This window comes from Typopeltis vanoorti, chromosome 21 (assembly GCF_054136105.1).
Source record: "Typopeltis vanoorti isolate ZY-2024b chromosome 21, IOZ_Tvanoo_1.0, whole genome shotgun sequence".
NCBI lineage: Eukaryota > Metazoa > Arthropoda > Arachnida > Uropygi > Thelyphonidae > Typopeltis > Typopeltis vanoorti.
In genome coordinates, this window is record NC_143569.1 from 80,280,823 (window position 1) to 80,295,042 (window position 14,220).

General features: G+C 34.4%; 1 protein-coding gene across 2 annotated transcripts in view; it reads left to right on the forward strand.

Moving 5' to 3' along the window:
• Positions 1 to 14,220, forward strand: part of Dus1 (Dihydrouridine synthase 1) — a 156,148-nt gene that overhangs the window by 85,432 nt on the left and 56,496 nt on the right. For both annotated transcript variants that reach the window (XM_090411023.1, XM_090411024.1), the window contains exon 7: positions 7,067 to 7,169. In XM_090411023.1, the coding sequence (XP_090267149.1) occupies positions 7,067 to 7,169 (103 nt within the window). The remainder of the gene's footprint in view (positions 1 to 7,066; positions 7,170 to 14,220) is intronic.

Sequence of the window (14,220 nt, forward strand, 5' to 3'; positions counted from 1 at the left end):
GTTGCAATAGCCACATCACTTTCATCTGAGAGATTCTTGTACTGGGATAAAGTAGTTGGTCATTCACTTCTTGAAGAGTGGCAAGTAACCAACTAATTTATCCTGGTATAAGATGCTTTGCATATGCAGATGATCTGGCTATTGCAACACAAAGCAAAAAGCATTAACCTTTCATAGTTTATAGAAATTATGGAGAAGTCTGTTAGCTGTTTGGCTCTATTGGTGATTTTCATGATTTTAAAAAGATCACATTTTCCTCAAGATTGCTTGTAATGAAAGTTTGAAGCAAGATAGTTGTTTTAAATAAGCATAAAATCCAGTTGTTGGCATTTGGATCAAAATTTAATATTTGTTCATTACTCATTATTCAGTCCCATTTCTCTCTCTCTCTCTCTCGGAACTTCATAGTAGATTCAAGATAACAGAATTTATCAAGTTCTGTTACTAAAAAAGTGAAACCCCCATAGTATATTATGTTCTGTATCTTCTTGGAATGTGTTGTCTTGATATTTTCTGCAGCATGTTAATGAAGGTGGTATATTTTGGAGAGTTGACACAATTTGCTATTGCAGTATATGAAACATAAATAAAACTACTTAAATATAAAGAGCCAATATGTTTCATTTCGGCGATATAAACATTATTTAAATTAAGGGAATATTAAATTCCACATTGTTTTAAAACCGAATAAGAAACTCAAAGATTGGAATCAGAGAGTTTCATACTGAATATAGTATAGTAAACTATAAAAGTATCGACAATTACTAGCGTGAGCTAATGCAAGTGATCCTAGTACGTAGTACAATACCGGGCAACTCGCAGCAAAAGTGGTGAAGTTCTGATCGCTATTCTTAGGTATTTTCCATAATGTAAAAACACATTTCCTATATACTTTTATACTACTACATTTTATACTACTTACATTTACTAGATATGTTTATAGTTTACTATACTATATTCGGCATGAAACTCTCTGATTCCAATCTTTGAGTTTCTTATTCGGTTTTAACAATGTGGGATTTAATATCCCCTTAATTTAAATAATAAGTAAAACTGTTTGTACTTTGTACTTTCCATTTTTGATAGTCTGTCCTTCATGTTGTACTTATTTAGCCAATTTTATTTTTGATAAAAGATGAGTTGTCTGATTAGTATTGATTCTAGAAGTATCATCATATTTTACATAATTTGTATTTAACTTATGATAAAGCTCCATGATTTCCTGCTCCAGTGATTATATCCAGTATCTCAATTTTTTTAATTTTTTTTTTATATCTTTCATTTTTCACTTCTTTCATTGCATTGACAAAATTGTCATCAGCTTTTGTGTGATGCCATGTAGAAAGAATTTGTCATATAATCTTTGATATTTTTATATGCTTTACTTTGGCTCTTATTCAACTCTACAACATATTGTGGTCTGCATTTGCTTATGTTGTCATGATATTTTCTACAGCATCTTAATGCAGGCAGAATAATTTTGAGAAGTTTGACACAATTTGCTGTTGTAATTTGTGAAATATTAGCAAAATGGGACTAAGTTGGGTTGGTATCCTGGCTTATTATGATTCAAATTGAGAGAGTGATTACCATGTAACCACTCTTTTAATTTAAACTATGAACTGTCTTAAGACTGTCTTTACACAATATTAGTAATATTACTGCTAGCAAATATAAGATTAGTACCTAGCTCTGTCTTCTGTCAAACTAAGGATGTAGTTTTAGATTATGTATTAAAAAGTATTTTAAATCAATGGAATAATCTGCTACCTGCTATTTCACATATTCACCACCTTTGTTTTTTTTTTCTGATATCCCCCAAGCCACATTATTTTTTTGAATAATGTAAATTACTCACAGACATCATGATAGTTCTTGCAAAAAACAATAGAAATATCAGCAGTCAAAAATTTCAACACTGAACAGTTTTATAATATATGTAAATAGTTATGAGAATTTCCTTAACCTTAATGCTCATTTAAAGTACAGTAGTTTTGTTTGTTAATTAATCTTGGATTCAAGACTGATTGACACCCCCCCCCCCCACTCAGTTATAATTTCATTTTAAAGTATTTGAAAAAGTAATAATATTTTCTTCCTAGCTTCATGGAATTAAGAAATTAATATTTACAATCACTATTAATGTTAGTCATCTCAGTCATATCATTTTAATGACTATTTGATAATGAATAAATGGTGTTGCCCAAAGTGTAAATTTTTATTGATAGTGCATTTTGAAGTTTAGTTTCAGTCAGTAGGTTACTGCACTCTCGTGTGTAATATTTAGGGGAAAGAGATTGTGAATTTTCTCAAATGGAGGGAATACAGGAAAGTCTCTGTCATGTCATCAGTTATGTAACTGATGACATGATGAGAAGACAAGACAAAATGCCTGTTAGATTTGCTTTTTCCAAATTTTAGTTTTGGGTTAAGTCAGACCATTTGCAGTATCAGAATTAGGCCAAGCAAAATTATATGTCTTGAGCAGGCAGGTGAAAAACAGGAATTGTTTCATAAGCATGCTGTGATGACTTTTAATAAACTCATCAAATTTTTAGAAAAGTATCAGCATTCAGTAGGATTTGTTGAAAGGCAGGCAAAAATTTAACTCCAGACAGTTTAAGACTATAAGCGCCAGCTGAGCCTATGTTCATTTGATCATATGGATACATTACAGCACAGATTTTCATTCTTCAACTTCTTAGTGTACTTAAGGCTAGTTCATAAAAGATTCTCCTTCCAAGCCTTTATAAATTCCATTTTTATTGGAAAAATAAGTTGGAAGTAATAATTTCTTCCTAGCCTAATGGAATTTACTGAAATTTGATATTTAGGATTGCTATTAAAGTTCATTTCAGTTGGACTAAATGGCAAAATTAAGCAAAACAACATTATTTATGTCTATTTATGTAGGCAGAAACTGCTCATGATCAGTTTCTGACAACAAATGGTGTTACTATGTAAGGATGTAATTAGGAAATAAATATTTCATATGATTTTCTGTAATCATTTCATTACATGTTATTTTGGTACCTATTCTAATCTGTATATTTATATTTGTTACAAATTCACGTGTGAAACATATTTAATTTGCACTGTAAGTCACTGAAAAAATGTGGTGTTTTTGACACTTACAGTAAGCAAGTCCACAGAACAGGGATTTTGCAAGGGAATAAGAATAACTTTGTGATCACAGGGTTATGAATGTGAGTAGACTAAATACATTGTCAGTGAAGACTATATGTTTTTGCATTATTTCTTTATTGCTTGCCTATCCCCTTCCAGTCAAGACATATGCACAGTCCCTTTGTTCTGTGTTATAAATAAAATTACAAAAACCTGTGTGACTGCATATTGAAATTTATAGCCGTGAAAAATTTACATCATCATCATCAAATTCCTGCCATGTACCCTCAAGGGGTGTACAGGATATGATAGTACTACATGAAAAAAATTACATCATTATTAATTTCCTATCTACAATTTTCATCCAAATCAGTCTGTTACTTGTGAAGACTCCAACATTATCAGATCTTATATTTCTATCGTCTAAAGCATTTTGTACCGTATCAATCCACCTATATCTTGGTCTTCCTCTGGGTCGTTTTGCTGCCAACCTGGCAGAGAACACTTGTTTTGCTAATCTTTCCTCGCCCATTCTGTTTAAGTGACCATACCACCTAAGATTAGCTCTGCTAACGCATTCCTGGATGCTGACAATGTTAAGTTCTTTCCTAATATACTCGTTTTTAATATGATATTGCCATTGATGCCATCTGTTCATGCCTATAATCTTTCTCAGGACTCTCATATCTGTGGTCTCTAGTCTTTGGTCAAGTGTTTTACTTCTGACCCAGCTCTCAGATCCATAAGTTAAAACTGGTTTGAACACTGTCTTGTACACAGCTAATTTAGTGTTCCGACTGATTTCACTCTTATTCCATATGAATTTATTCAATTGACTTCCCATCATACCAGCTTTGCTGATTCTGTTGTCTATTTCTATATTTAATTTACCATCTTCAGTAAAAATCGTGCCTAAATAGCTGAAATGTTTTACTTGTTCTACAGGTTCTCCATTCACAACACAGTTGACATTTTCAATGATTCTGCCTATTTTCATTGTCTTTGTCTTTTTATTGCTGACCTTCATACCATATCTATTACAACAGCTATTTGATTTAGTCAGAGAATCTTGCAGACTTGTAGCAGATTTATTTAGAAGTATAACATCATCCGCATAAAGCAAAGAGCTGACATTAACATCTCCAAGTTTGATATCATGTTTAATACCACTTTCCTTCATAATGTGATCCATATAGATAATGAATAACAGAGGGGATAATGTACATCCTTGTCTCACACCAGATTTAACATTAAACCATCTTCCTGTACTTCCTTCAATTCTAACTGCTGACTTACAACTCAAATAAAGACTAAGTATTGCTTGATATAATGCCCCATTGACACCATATAACTGCAGCGTATTGAATAGCTTCTCTCTTGGCACCTTGTCATATGCCTTTTCCAAATCGACAAAACTTAAATACAGATCTTTGTTATATTCCCATGCTTTCTCGACTATTTGTCGTAAAGTGAAGATTTGATCCTGACAGCTTCTATTTGGCCTGAATCCAGCTTGTTCTTCAAGCTGGATTCAGGCTTTTCAGAATCAAGCTTTTCTTCCACAATTCTTCTCAACCGTTTCTCAAGTATACTTGCATAGATCTTGGCAGGAACACTCAGTAGGGAAATACCTCTGTAATTCTCACATTCAGTTTTATTTCCCTTTTTATATATGGGTACTATGAAAGCTCTACTCCAATCATCGGGAATTCGTCCCTCTGTCCAGGCTTTCTGAACTATGCAGTGCAGCCACTGTAAGACTCTTATATCACCATACTTCAGCATTTCTGGTTGAATATCATCTACTCCTGCTGCCTTTCCACATTTCAAGCCTTTGATGGCTTTTTCTACTTCTAGTATGGATATGTATTCCTGACTGCATGTCTGGTCAGTGTTTTTTACCACTGTGCTGTCATCACTGCTTGTTTCATTTAGCAGTTTTTCAAAGTAATTACTCCATACTTCAAGGATATCTTTTTCTCCCGTTTTCATGTCACCTTTATCATCTCTAATTCTTTTTACAGCACTCTTTCCTCCATTCTTAAGCTTCTTCAACAACCTCCAGAATATTTTGCCACCTTCTTGATATTTATTTTCTATATTCTTGCCAAAGTCCTCCCATGACTTTTGTTTAGCTAGTTTTACACAGTGTTTAGCATTCTTGCATTTGTCTCTATATTCTCTAAGAGCACAAGCTGACTTATTTGACAGGAACTTTTGGTATGCTTTCTTCTTTTCCTTCATTGCCTCTTTAACTTCCTGTGTCCACCAGGGAGTTCTGATTTTTTTATCCTTACAGATAACCTTACCACATGCCTCTCTGGCAGAATCAATCAATGTTTTCTTCAGAGTTTGCCACTGAATCTCCAAGGTTTGATTCCTGTTCTCAAACTCTTTCATTTTTTCTTCAATAATCTTTCTGTATTTTAGCCTACAGTTCACATCTGAGAGCTGCTCAACTTTTATTCGCTTTAAAACTTTCTTACATGTTATTCTTTTCAATATGAAATTAAATTTTATCATGCTCGAGACTAAATAGTGATCACTTTCAATTTCAAATCCTCTGTACACTCTGGTGTCCTGCACCAGGGAGAAGACATCACTATCAACAATAACATAGTCAATGAGACTTTTCTTATTCCTAGCTTCTTCTCTCCATGTGAATTTGTGCACATTTTTATGTTGGAACATGGTGTTAGTAATAACCAGTCCATGTCCTGAGCAGAAATCCAACAGATATTTGCCATTATTATTAGCTTTGCTCTTTTCTCCAAATTTTCCTAAAATATTTTTGTATGTCTCACAATCATTTCCTACTCTGCTATTTAGATCCCCAACAAGGACCAACTTTTCATTTTTCATTGTGTCAGTTGCTTTTTCTAAAGCGTCAAAAAATTCCTCCACTTCTACCTTAGTAGAACCTTCTGTGGGGCCATAGGCACAAATAAGTCTCATTGTCCAGTTCCCCATTCTCATATTTGCCCACATTACTCTACTTGAGACTGCCTGCCATTCAAGATTAGCCTCGTATTTTGTGTTGAATACTATGGCTACTCCTTCTTTTCCTTGATTGTCATTGCCTGAATATAACATTTTGTATTTATTGCTCAGAAAGATCTCACCAGTTTTGGTCTTTTTTTGTTTCAGTCACCCCTATTATGTCGATCTGGTACTTATCTAATTCCTCAGTTAGCTCCATTTCTTTGCCATTCAGGCTTCTTACGTTGATAGTACCGATCTTTAACTCTGGTGATGTTGAGTTGGGGTTTATTTTCAGATTTGTTCCAGTAGCTGAATTTTCACTGTTCGTCCTGGTTCCCTGGCGAAAACAACTGGGGCCTTGTTTAACCGGGCGACGCCCCAGCCGGCATGAAATTTTGTCATGTTGTACCATCATTCTATATTTTGGTTTAACCAATAAGAATACAATTTGGTCGGCTAAATCCCAAATTGCCAGCCCATCCTCGTCCGTTCAGTATCCAAGTAGATACCCAACAGGGTGCACCACGAGAAGGTGAGGATTGGACATTAGGTCAGAAGCCCTGGTCAGTTCTCCTCATTCCTTTAAAGGCTATGTGGAGGTCTCCTCTCAATTATACAGCTTTGACCCTTAAGCACCCCGAATACAAGAATCCAGTAACAGAAAGTTTAAAACTTAACACAGGACTAGCATTTTATCAAAGTGTCATCTTAAAATGAGTCTTCCATTTTTTGGTGAATTAATGCAATAATATTCACTGACATTTGAAGTGTTAATCCCCCCCAAAAAAAATTTACCCTTGATGCAAATCACAGATACGTGTGATTTGCATTAGCAGCTAAATTTTGTATAAGAAGTATTGATTTCCTGTAATTAAGGAAAATTAAATACATTTTTACATATTTTTAAAACTTTTTTTGTGCAAAATTATGAATAAATATTATATTGAACTTTCTCTAGCCTAACAATAACCAAAAATCAAGATTTAAGAGATGAACTGGCTAAAGCTAACTCAGAATCTGCTTTCTTGAATATTACTCTCCAGTTAAAGAAGAGATATGAAGTAAGTATGAACTTTGTTTTTGTATCATTGATAGTATATAGCAGATGCTCACTATAGCAAACTCCACTATAACAAACTATAACTACTGAAAAGTCTTAAGCAAGGCACTCTTAGGAACCATACTATGCTAAAAATAATTGACTAGCAAACTACTTACTATAATAAAATGTTCCTGTAGTTTTTACAAGTTTGTTATAGTGAGAGCTAACTGTATGTATATATATCCAGCTTTAAACATATTATTATTATTATTATTACTACTAGATATCTCTAGGGAGTAAGGGAGAACTCGTCAAGGGAGGCCACATATCACTCATGCTCACATACCCTCTCTCGAATTCATTCATATTGTCTTCACTCACAACTCCAAAGACAAGCTATTCCAGTCATGCACCACTTTATGAGAGAAAAATGACTGCATTTATTTTCAACTTCCATTCTCTCCCCACACTCCATAAAATGACAAATTTCATCTGCTGGTATCCTGTATAATCCTTTTCAAAATTTGTAGGTTTCTATCATATTACTCCTCGTTCTTCTGTCAGCTAGCATCTGCATTCCATAAATTCTCAATCTCTCTCGCTCTTCCCTTATAATGGATATTCCACAGTTCTGATATCATATTTAACATTCTCCACTGTATCTGCATCACCTCAGAGACCAGATCTGTGCACAGCGGTCCAGATAAAGTCATTGCAAAGGATAATTGCATTGCACTTATCCTCTGCAATGTATTCACAGAACTTCAACTTCCTATCTGCTAAAACTCCAAGAACCAAGTCTGGTCATTTTCTTCCTACATAATCCCACCAATATAATATGCTTGACATTGTTAGCAGAGCTAATTTCAGGTGGTATGGTCACTTAAACAGAATGGGAGAGGAAAAATTAGTAAAACAAGTGTTCTCTGGCAGGTTGGCAGGAAAAAAAACCAGAGGAAGACCAAGATATAGGTGAATTGATACAGTAAGATAGAAATATAAGATCTGATAATGTTGGAGTCTTGACAAGTAACAGATTGATTTGGAGGAAGATTGTAGATAAGAAGTTAGTAATAATGATGTAAATTTTTCATGTTGTACTATCATATCCTGTACATCGCTTGAGGGTACATATCAGGAATTTGATGATGATATAATATGCCCTTAGATATCTCATCCAAAGTGCATAACTTTACATTTACTAACATTGAACTGATAGCCTTTTTCACATGACAGAATTCCAACTTATTCGAATCCTTCTGTAAGCACTGCATGTCATTTGCATTCTTGATTATCCTGCCTATCTTTGCATCATCAGCAAATAGCTGTATATCTCCTTTCAAATCAAATCTTTCCCATTTTCATTAATATAAAGATTGAATGACAGTGGAACAAACATTGATGCCTGGTGTACACCACTGGTCACCTTAAATTTTGTAAACTAGCATCTTCCCCGTATACTTCTTTTGATATTTGTCAGTCAGCCAAATTAGTTTATAATCCAATCTCATATCCACCAACTTATGTAACAGCCTTCCATGCTGAATTCTGTCAAAATATATACTTTTGATAACCTTTAGCAAAGTTCAGAGGTATCACAGTGTATCCATTCACCATGTCTGTCACAAAAGGTCATAAATCAGAAATGTTAATATGTCAGGGATTTGTCACATTGAAGTTGTGGACATAAAGGTAACAGTTTTGTTTTTACTGTTGCATAGCAGCTTTTTCTTTATATTAGAATACTAAACATTCTTTAAAGTGAAATTGAAATTATACTTCATATGCTTTTGACTTTCTATGCCTTAAAGTTTCCTTACCCCATTCAGTTACTATATTTACTACTATCCAATTTCTGAAACCCACTCAGACCTCTTCACTTTCTTGTTCCTGAAACTCAACTTTCTGCATTCCAGCTATTCAAATAGTGAATATATTTTACTAATGTCCACAACTCCAACAAGCTTCCCTCTTTAAACACTACTTATCAAATTGGACATACTGCAGAAGTATTCACAGCAAGCATTAATCTAAAGCAAATGGTATTTTGGACTGGGTGGTAAGCTTATTTGCTCTCCAACAGGATGTAATAAAAAATGTGCATCATCATCATCATCAATTTCCTGATATGTACCTTCACGGGATGTTTGGACTACTATGAGAGCACTACATGATTAAGTTTACATTATTAATCTCCTATCCACAGTTTTCTGTTACATTAGTCTATTACTTCTAAGCACTCCAATATTGTGTCATATCTAACATTTCGTTCTTCTAATGCAGTTCTGACTGAATCAATCCATATAGACCTCTTCCCCTGGGTCTCTTTCCTACTATCAAACACCTGTTTTGCTAACCTATCCTCACCATTCTATTTAAGTGTCCCTACCACCTTAGATTAGCTCTGCTGATACATTCTTGAATGCTAATAATGTCAAGTTCCTTTCTAATATCTTCATTTTTTAATATGATTCTGCCATTGATGCCATCAGTTCACTCCCCTGATTTTTCTCAGAACCCTCATGTCTGTGGTCTCTAGTCTTTGATTAAGTGCTTTATTTCTAACCCAACTCTCAGATCCATAATTTAAAACTGGTTTGAATTGAATACGGTTGTGTATACTGCTAGTTTGGTGTTTCGGCTAATTTCTCTCTTATTCCATATAAATTTATTCAGCTGGCTAACCACCATGCCAGCTTTGCTTATTCTTTTCTCCATTTCCATATTTAATTTGTTATCTTCACTAAAAACTGTGCCTGAATAGCTGAAATATTTTACTTGTTCTGTAGGATTTCCATTCAGAATGAAAGTGAAGTTTTCTGTTCTTGCCTATTTTTATAGTTTTGGTCAAATTTGTTAAAGCTGTTATTCAGTTTAGTTAGCAAATCCTGAAGACTTGCACTAGATGTATTTAGGAGTACAACATCATCTGCATAAAGCAAAGAGCTAAGTTTGACATCTCCAATTCTAATATTAGACTTAATGCCACTTTCTTTCATAATGTGATCCATATAGATAATGAATAAGAGTGGAGATAATGTGCACCCTTGTCTTACCCCTGATTTTATAATATCTTCCTGTATTTCCTTCAATTCTAACTGCTGACCAACAACTTAAATATAGACTATGGATTGCTCTGTATAATGTTCCATTCACCACTATATAATTGCAGTGATTTGAAAATCTTTTCTCTGGGCAAGAAGGAGATGTAGAGATATAAAAGTGGCATTGTGGGAATTACAGAGATCAGATGAAATGGTGAACATCACTTCAAAAGACAGGATAGTAGGCTAGTTGTTTATTCAGGAGGTAACTCAAAAGCATCATACTGAACATACTGTGATACTGAAGACAGTTCAGGCAAGTACCCTTCTTGGTTATAATCCCATTAACATGTTCGCTGCCAACTACGAGTATACGTGTAGTTGGTATATGAACCTTACAAGCCAACAACGAATATACTTGTATGTCGATTACCGCCAGCTACAAGATTACTCTTACTGACCTTGAAGAAGTGAAAGTGCTTGGCGTGCAGAGCATGGCAGCGAACGTGTGTATACTCGTAGTTGGTATATGAGCCTCACAAGCCAAACTACGAATATATTTGTATGTCGATTACCTCCAGCTACAAGATTACTCGTACTAACCTTGAATATGCCAAAGTGCTTGGCGTGCAGTAACAAACTATGCCCAAGGAACATGGCAGCGAACGTGTTAATGACAGGATCACTTTGTATCCAACTTAAGGCTCAACCTACTAGTGTGTCAATCTTGGTAGTTTATGCACCCCCACATAGATAGGCTTGGTGAAGAGAGTGAGGAATTCTATGAAACAGATTGTTTTGGACCGCTTACCAATGAGAGATGTACTTTACATCTTAGGGGACTTTAATGCAAAAGTGGAAAAGAGTATGAAAGTTAGACCTTAAGTGTGACATTTTTGGTCTGGGTGATTGTAACACCCATGGTGAAAGACTTTTGGAATTTGCCCATGCTAACAGATTAGTTATTACCAATACCTGCTTCCAGAAGCATCCACAATGGACCTATACTTTCATTTCTAACACTGATAGGTCAAGGCATCATCAAAAACAAGGAATAGGTAAAGAGTCTTACGTATTCCTTGTGTTTTCGTGTACTCCTAAATAAATAAAAAAAAAAACTGATTTATTTAGGAGTATACATCATCTGCATAAGGTTGATCTGAGTTGAATATTTCCAGTTTTCATATCAGTATTAATATCTCTTTTCTTCATAATGTAACCCATATAGATGATTAACATTACAGTTTGTATTTCTTACACTAGACTATCATTGTTATCATCATTAGCAGTTCAAATTGAAGGAGATACAGGAAGATGGTTTGGTGTTAAATCGTGTGAGACAAGGATGTACATTATCTCCACTGTTATTCATCATCTGTATGGATCATTATGAGGAAAGTGGCATTAAACCTGATATCAAAATTGGAGGTGTAAATAAATTTTTTTACCTTGGGAATAATGTATATTAGGGTTACCAAATAATTTTATAAACTTGGTTATTTGCTCCTAATCCCAAGTAAGCAAACAGTTAAGTTTGCACCTGAAATGTAGTTCAAGTCTAAAGGTGGTGCAACACCAGGGCAACTCATTGTAAAGGTGGATAAAATCCTAATAAAATTGGAGATGTTAATCTCAGCATTACTTTATTGCAGATGATATTATACTTCTGAATAAATCCAGTATAAGTCTGCAAGATTCCCTGAATAAATTGAATAACTGTTGTAATAAATTTGGTATGAAAATCAGCAATAAAAGGACAAAAACAATGAAATAGCAGAAACATTGAAAACATCAACTGCATTGTGAATCAAGAACCTATAGAACAAGTAAAACATTTCAGCTATTTGGGCACAGTATTTTAGTGAAGATGGAAATAGAAATATGGAATTAGCAAAGCTGGTATTGTATAAACTAAATACATTTATATGGAATAAGAGGGAAATTAGTCAAAACACCAAACTAGCTGTATACTAGATAATGTTGAAACCAATTTTAACTTATGGATTTGAGAACTGGCAAGACTGGAGACCACAGATATGATGGTTCTGAGAAAGATTAGGGGAGTGGAACAGATGCATCAACGGCAGTATCATATTATAAATGAGGATATTAAGAAAGAACTTGACATTGTTAGCATTGATGATATCACCTGAGTGATTAAACAGAATGGGAGAGGAAAGATTAGCAAAACAGGTGTTCTTTGCCAAGATGGCAGGAATAAGACCCAGAGGAAAACCAAAATATAGGTAGATTGATACAATAAAAAAAAAAGTGTCATAGAAGAGAGAAATATAAGATCTAATAATATTGGAGTTTTGACAGATAACAGATTAATTTGGAGGAAAATTGTTGATACAAAGTTAGTAAAGATGTAACTTTATCATGTAGTATTATGTAATATCCTGTGAGTTCCTGAGGGTAGGTACATTCAGAAATGTGATGTTGTTAAATTCTGTTTGAGAAAAATTTGAAGTAAATTATACTCAATCAGGATTTAACATATCCACCATTTCCTCAAGGTTAAAGTGATATTCAGAAAATATAATTCTGGAGAAAAACACTGTTGTAAATACTATAATTCTAAGTTTATTTAACCTGTAAGTCAAATCTGTAAATTGTGTGTTAAAAGTTTCCATATATCTTGTAAAATACAATTGGATCTAGACATGTTTCCTGTAATTTAATCCTATTGACATGAAAGTCTGCCTTCGGCAATGCACATGAAACGAAATGTGCAAGTCATGATTCTGACGATAAAGTTGTCCGCCAAATGCATCTGTGGTGCTGTTTTCAGAGTACAGTTACATTTCTGACCGCGAGAGTACCGTTTGGTGCTAGTGGCCCACGGTACGATAGATGATTTGCTGTGTGAACTGATCCAATGAAAGTGACTGAGAGGGAAATATAAACGTTATTACCGAGCCTAGAAATGCTCTCTTGTTCCAGAACTTCTTGTCTAATGTGACATCCCAGATGAGTCACTGATGTTAGAAACTCAGAGCTCTCGGATAGGAATCTCATGCTACAGGACTTAGCATTGAATCGTCTGTAACAGCTTTTCGACAAAACGACTATGTCCAAGTAGGCAAAATCCGAGATGCGTCCAGAGTATTCTAGATATATGAAACTTTGCTGATCAAAGGATCCCCATGTGCCAAAACTGTTGAAAGCTGTGGTTCCCGAAATAAGGTATATTCTAAGAAACTAAAGAATTTGTTAAGGAACACTCGTAACTTCTGTGAAGAGCTTCCCTGAGGAAATAATCTACTTAATTACCGAATTATGATGAATGTCGTCTGCAAATGGTAAGAGAAATTTTGTTCCTTCTTTTTGATATCATAACTGGGAAAATGTGCCGTGAATTAGTACAAGGACTCTAGAAAAAAGGGGGGAACCTCAAGGTTTCGTTTTGTTCCATGTAAACGTGTCTAAATTCAAGAAAGAAATATTTATAGAGAAAGGAATTTTGTCTGTAGACTTGATATCTTGAAAACTATGTATTACTGAGTTCTATAGAGAAAGAGTGCTTTATAAATTAGAATATTAATGTCCCTAAGAATTTATGTAAAGGAGGATAAAAAAGAAATGTTAGTTCTTTACGAACGTGTTAAGTTGAAATGAAGTTAATTTGGAATGGGACATTACTGTAATTAGAATTATATGTCTTGATAAAATGCTGAAGAGATTTGATTGCCATTAAGAATTGTATACTATAGAGCAGGGGTTCCCAACCCTATGCCCGCAGGCACCATGGCGCCCGTCGACCAGTTTGTGTGTGCCCACCGCTGTTCAACCGTGTGTCGTATAGTTTGAAATAATCATGCAACAATTCATGGCATGCTATATGACGCATGCGTTAATGACACATGACGAGTATTAAACGCATACAATGTAAAGTAGATGCGCATTCGAAGTTGTTCATTCCAGTTTAAGAACTGGAATATCATCATATTCTCCTAATTATGAAGCACTGGCCAATGAAATGCAATGCCAAAGATCACATTAACTTACATATATATATTTAAA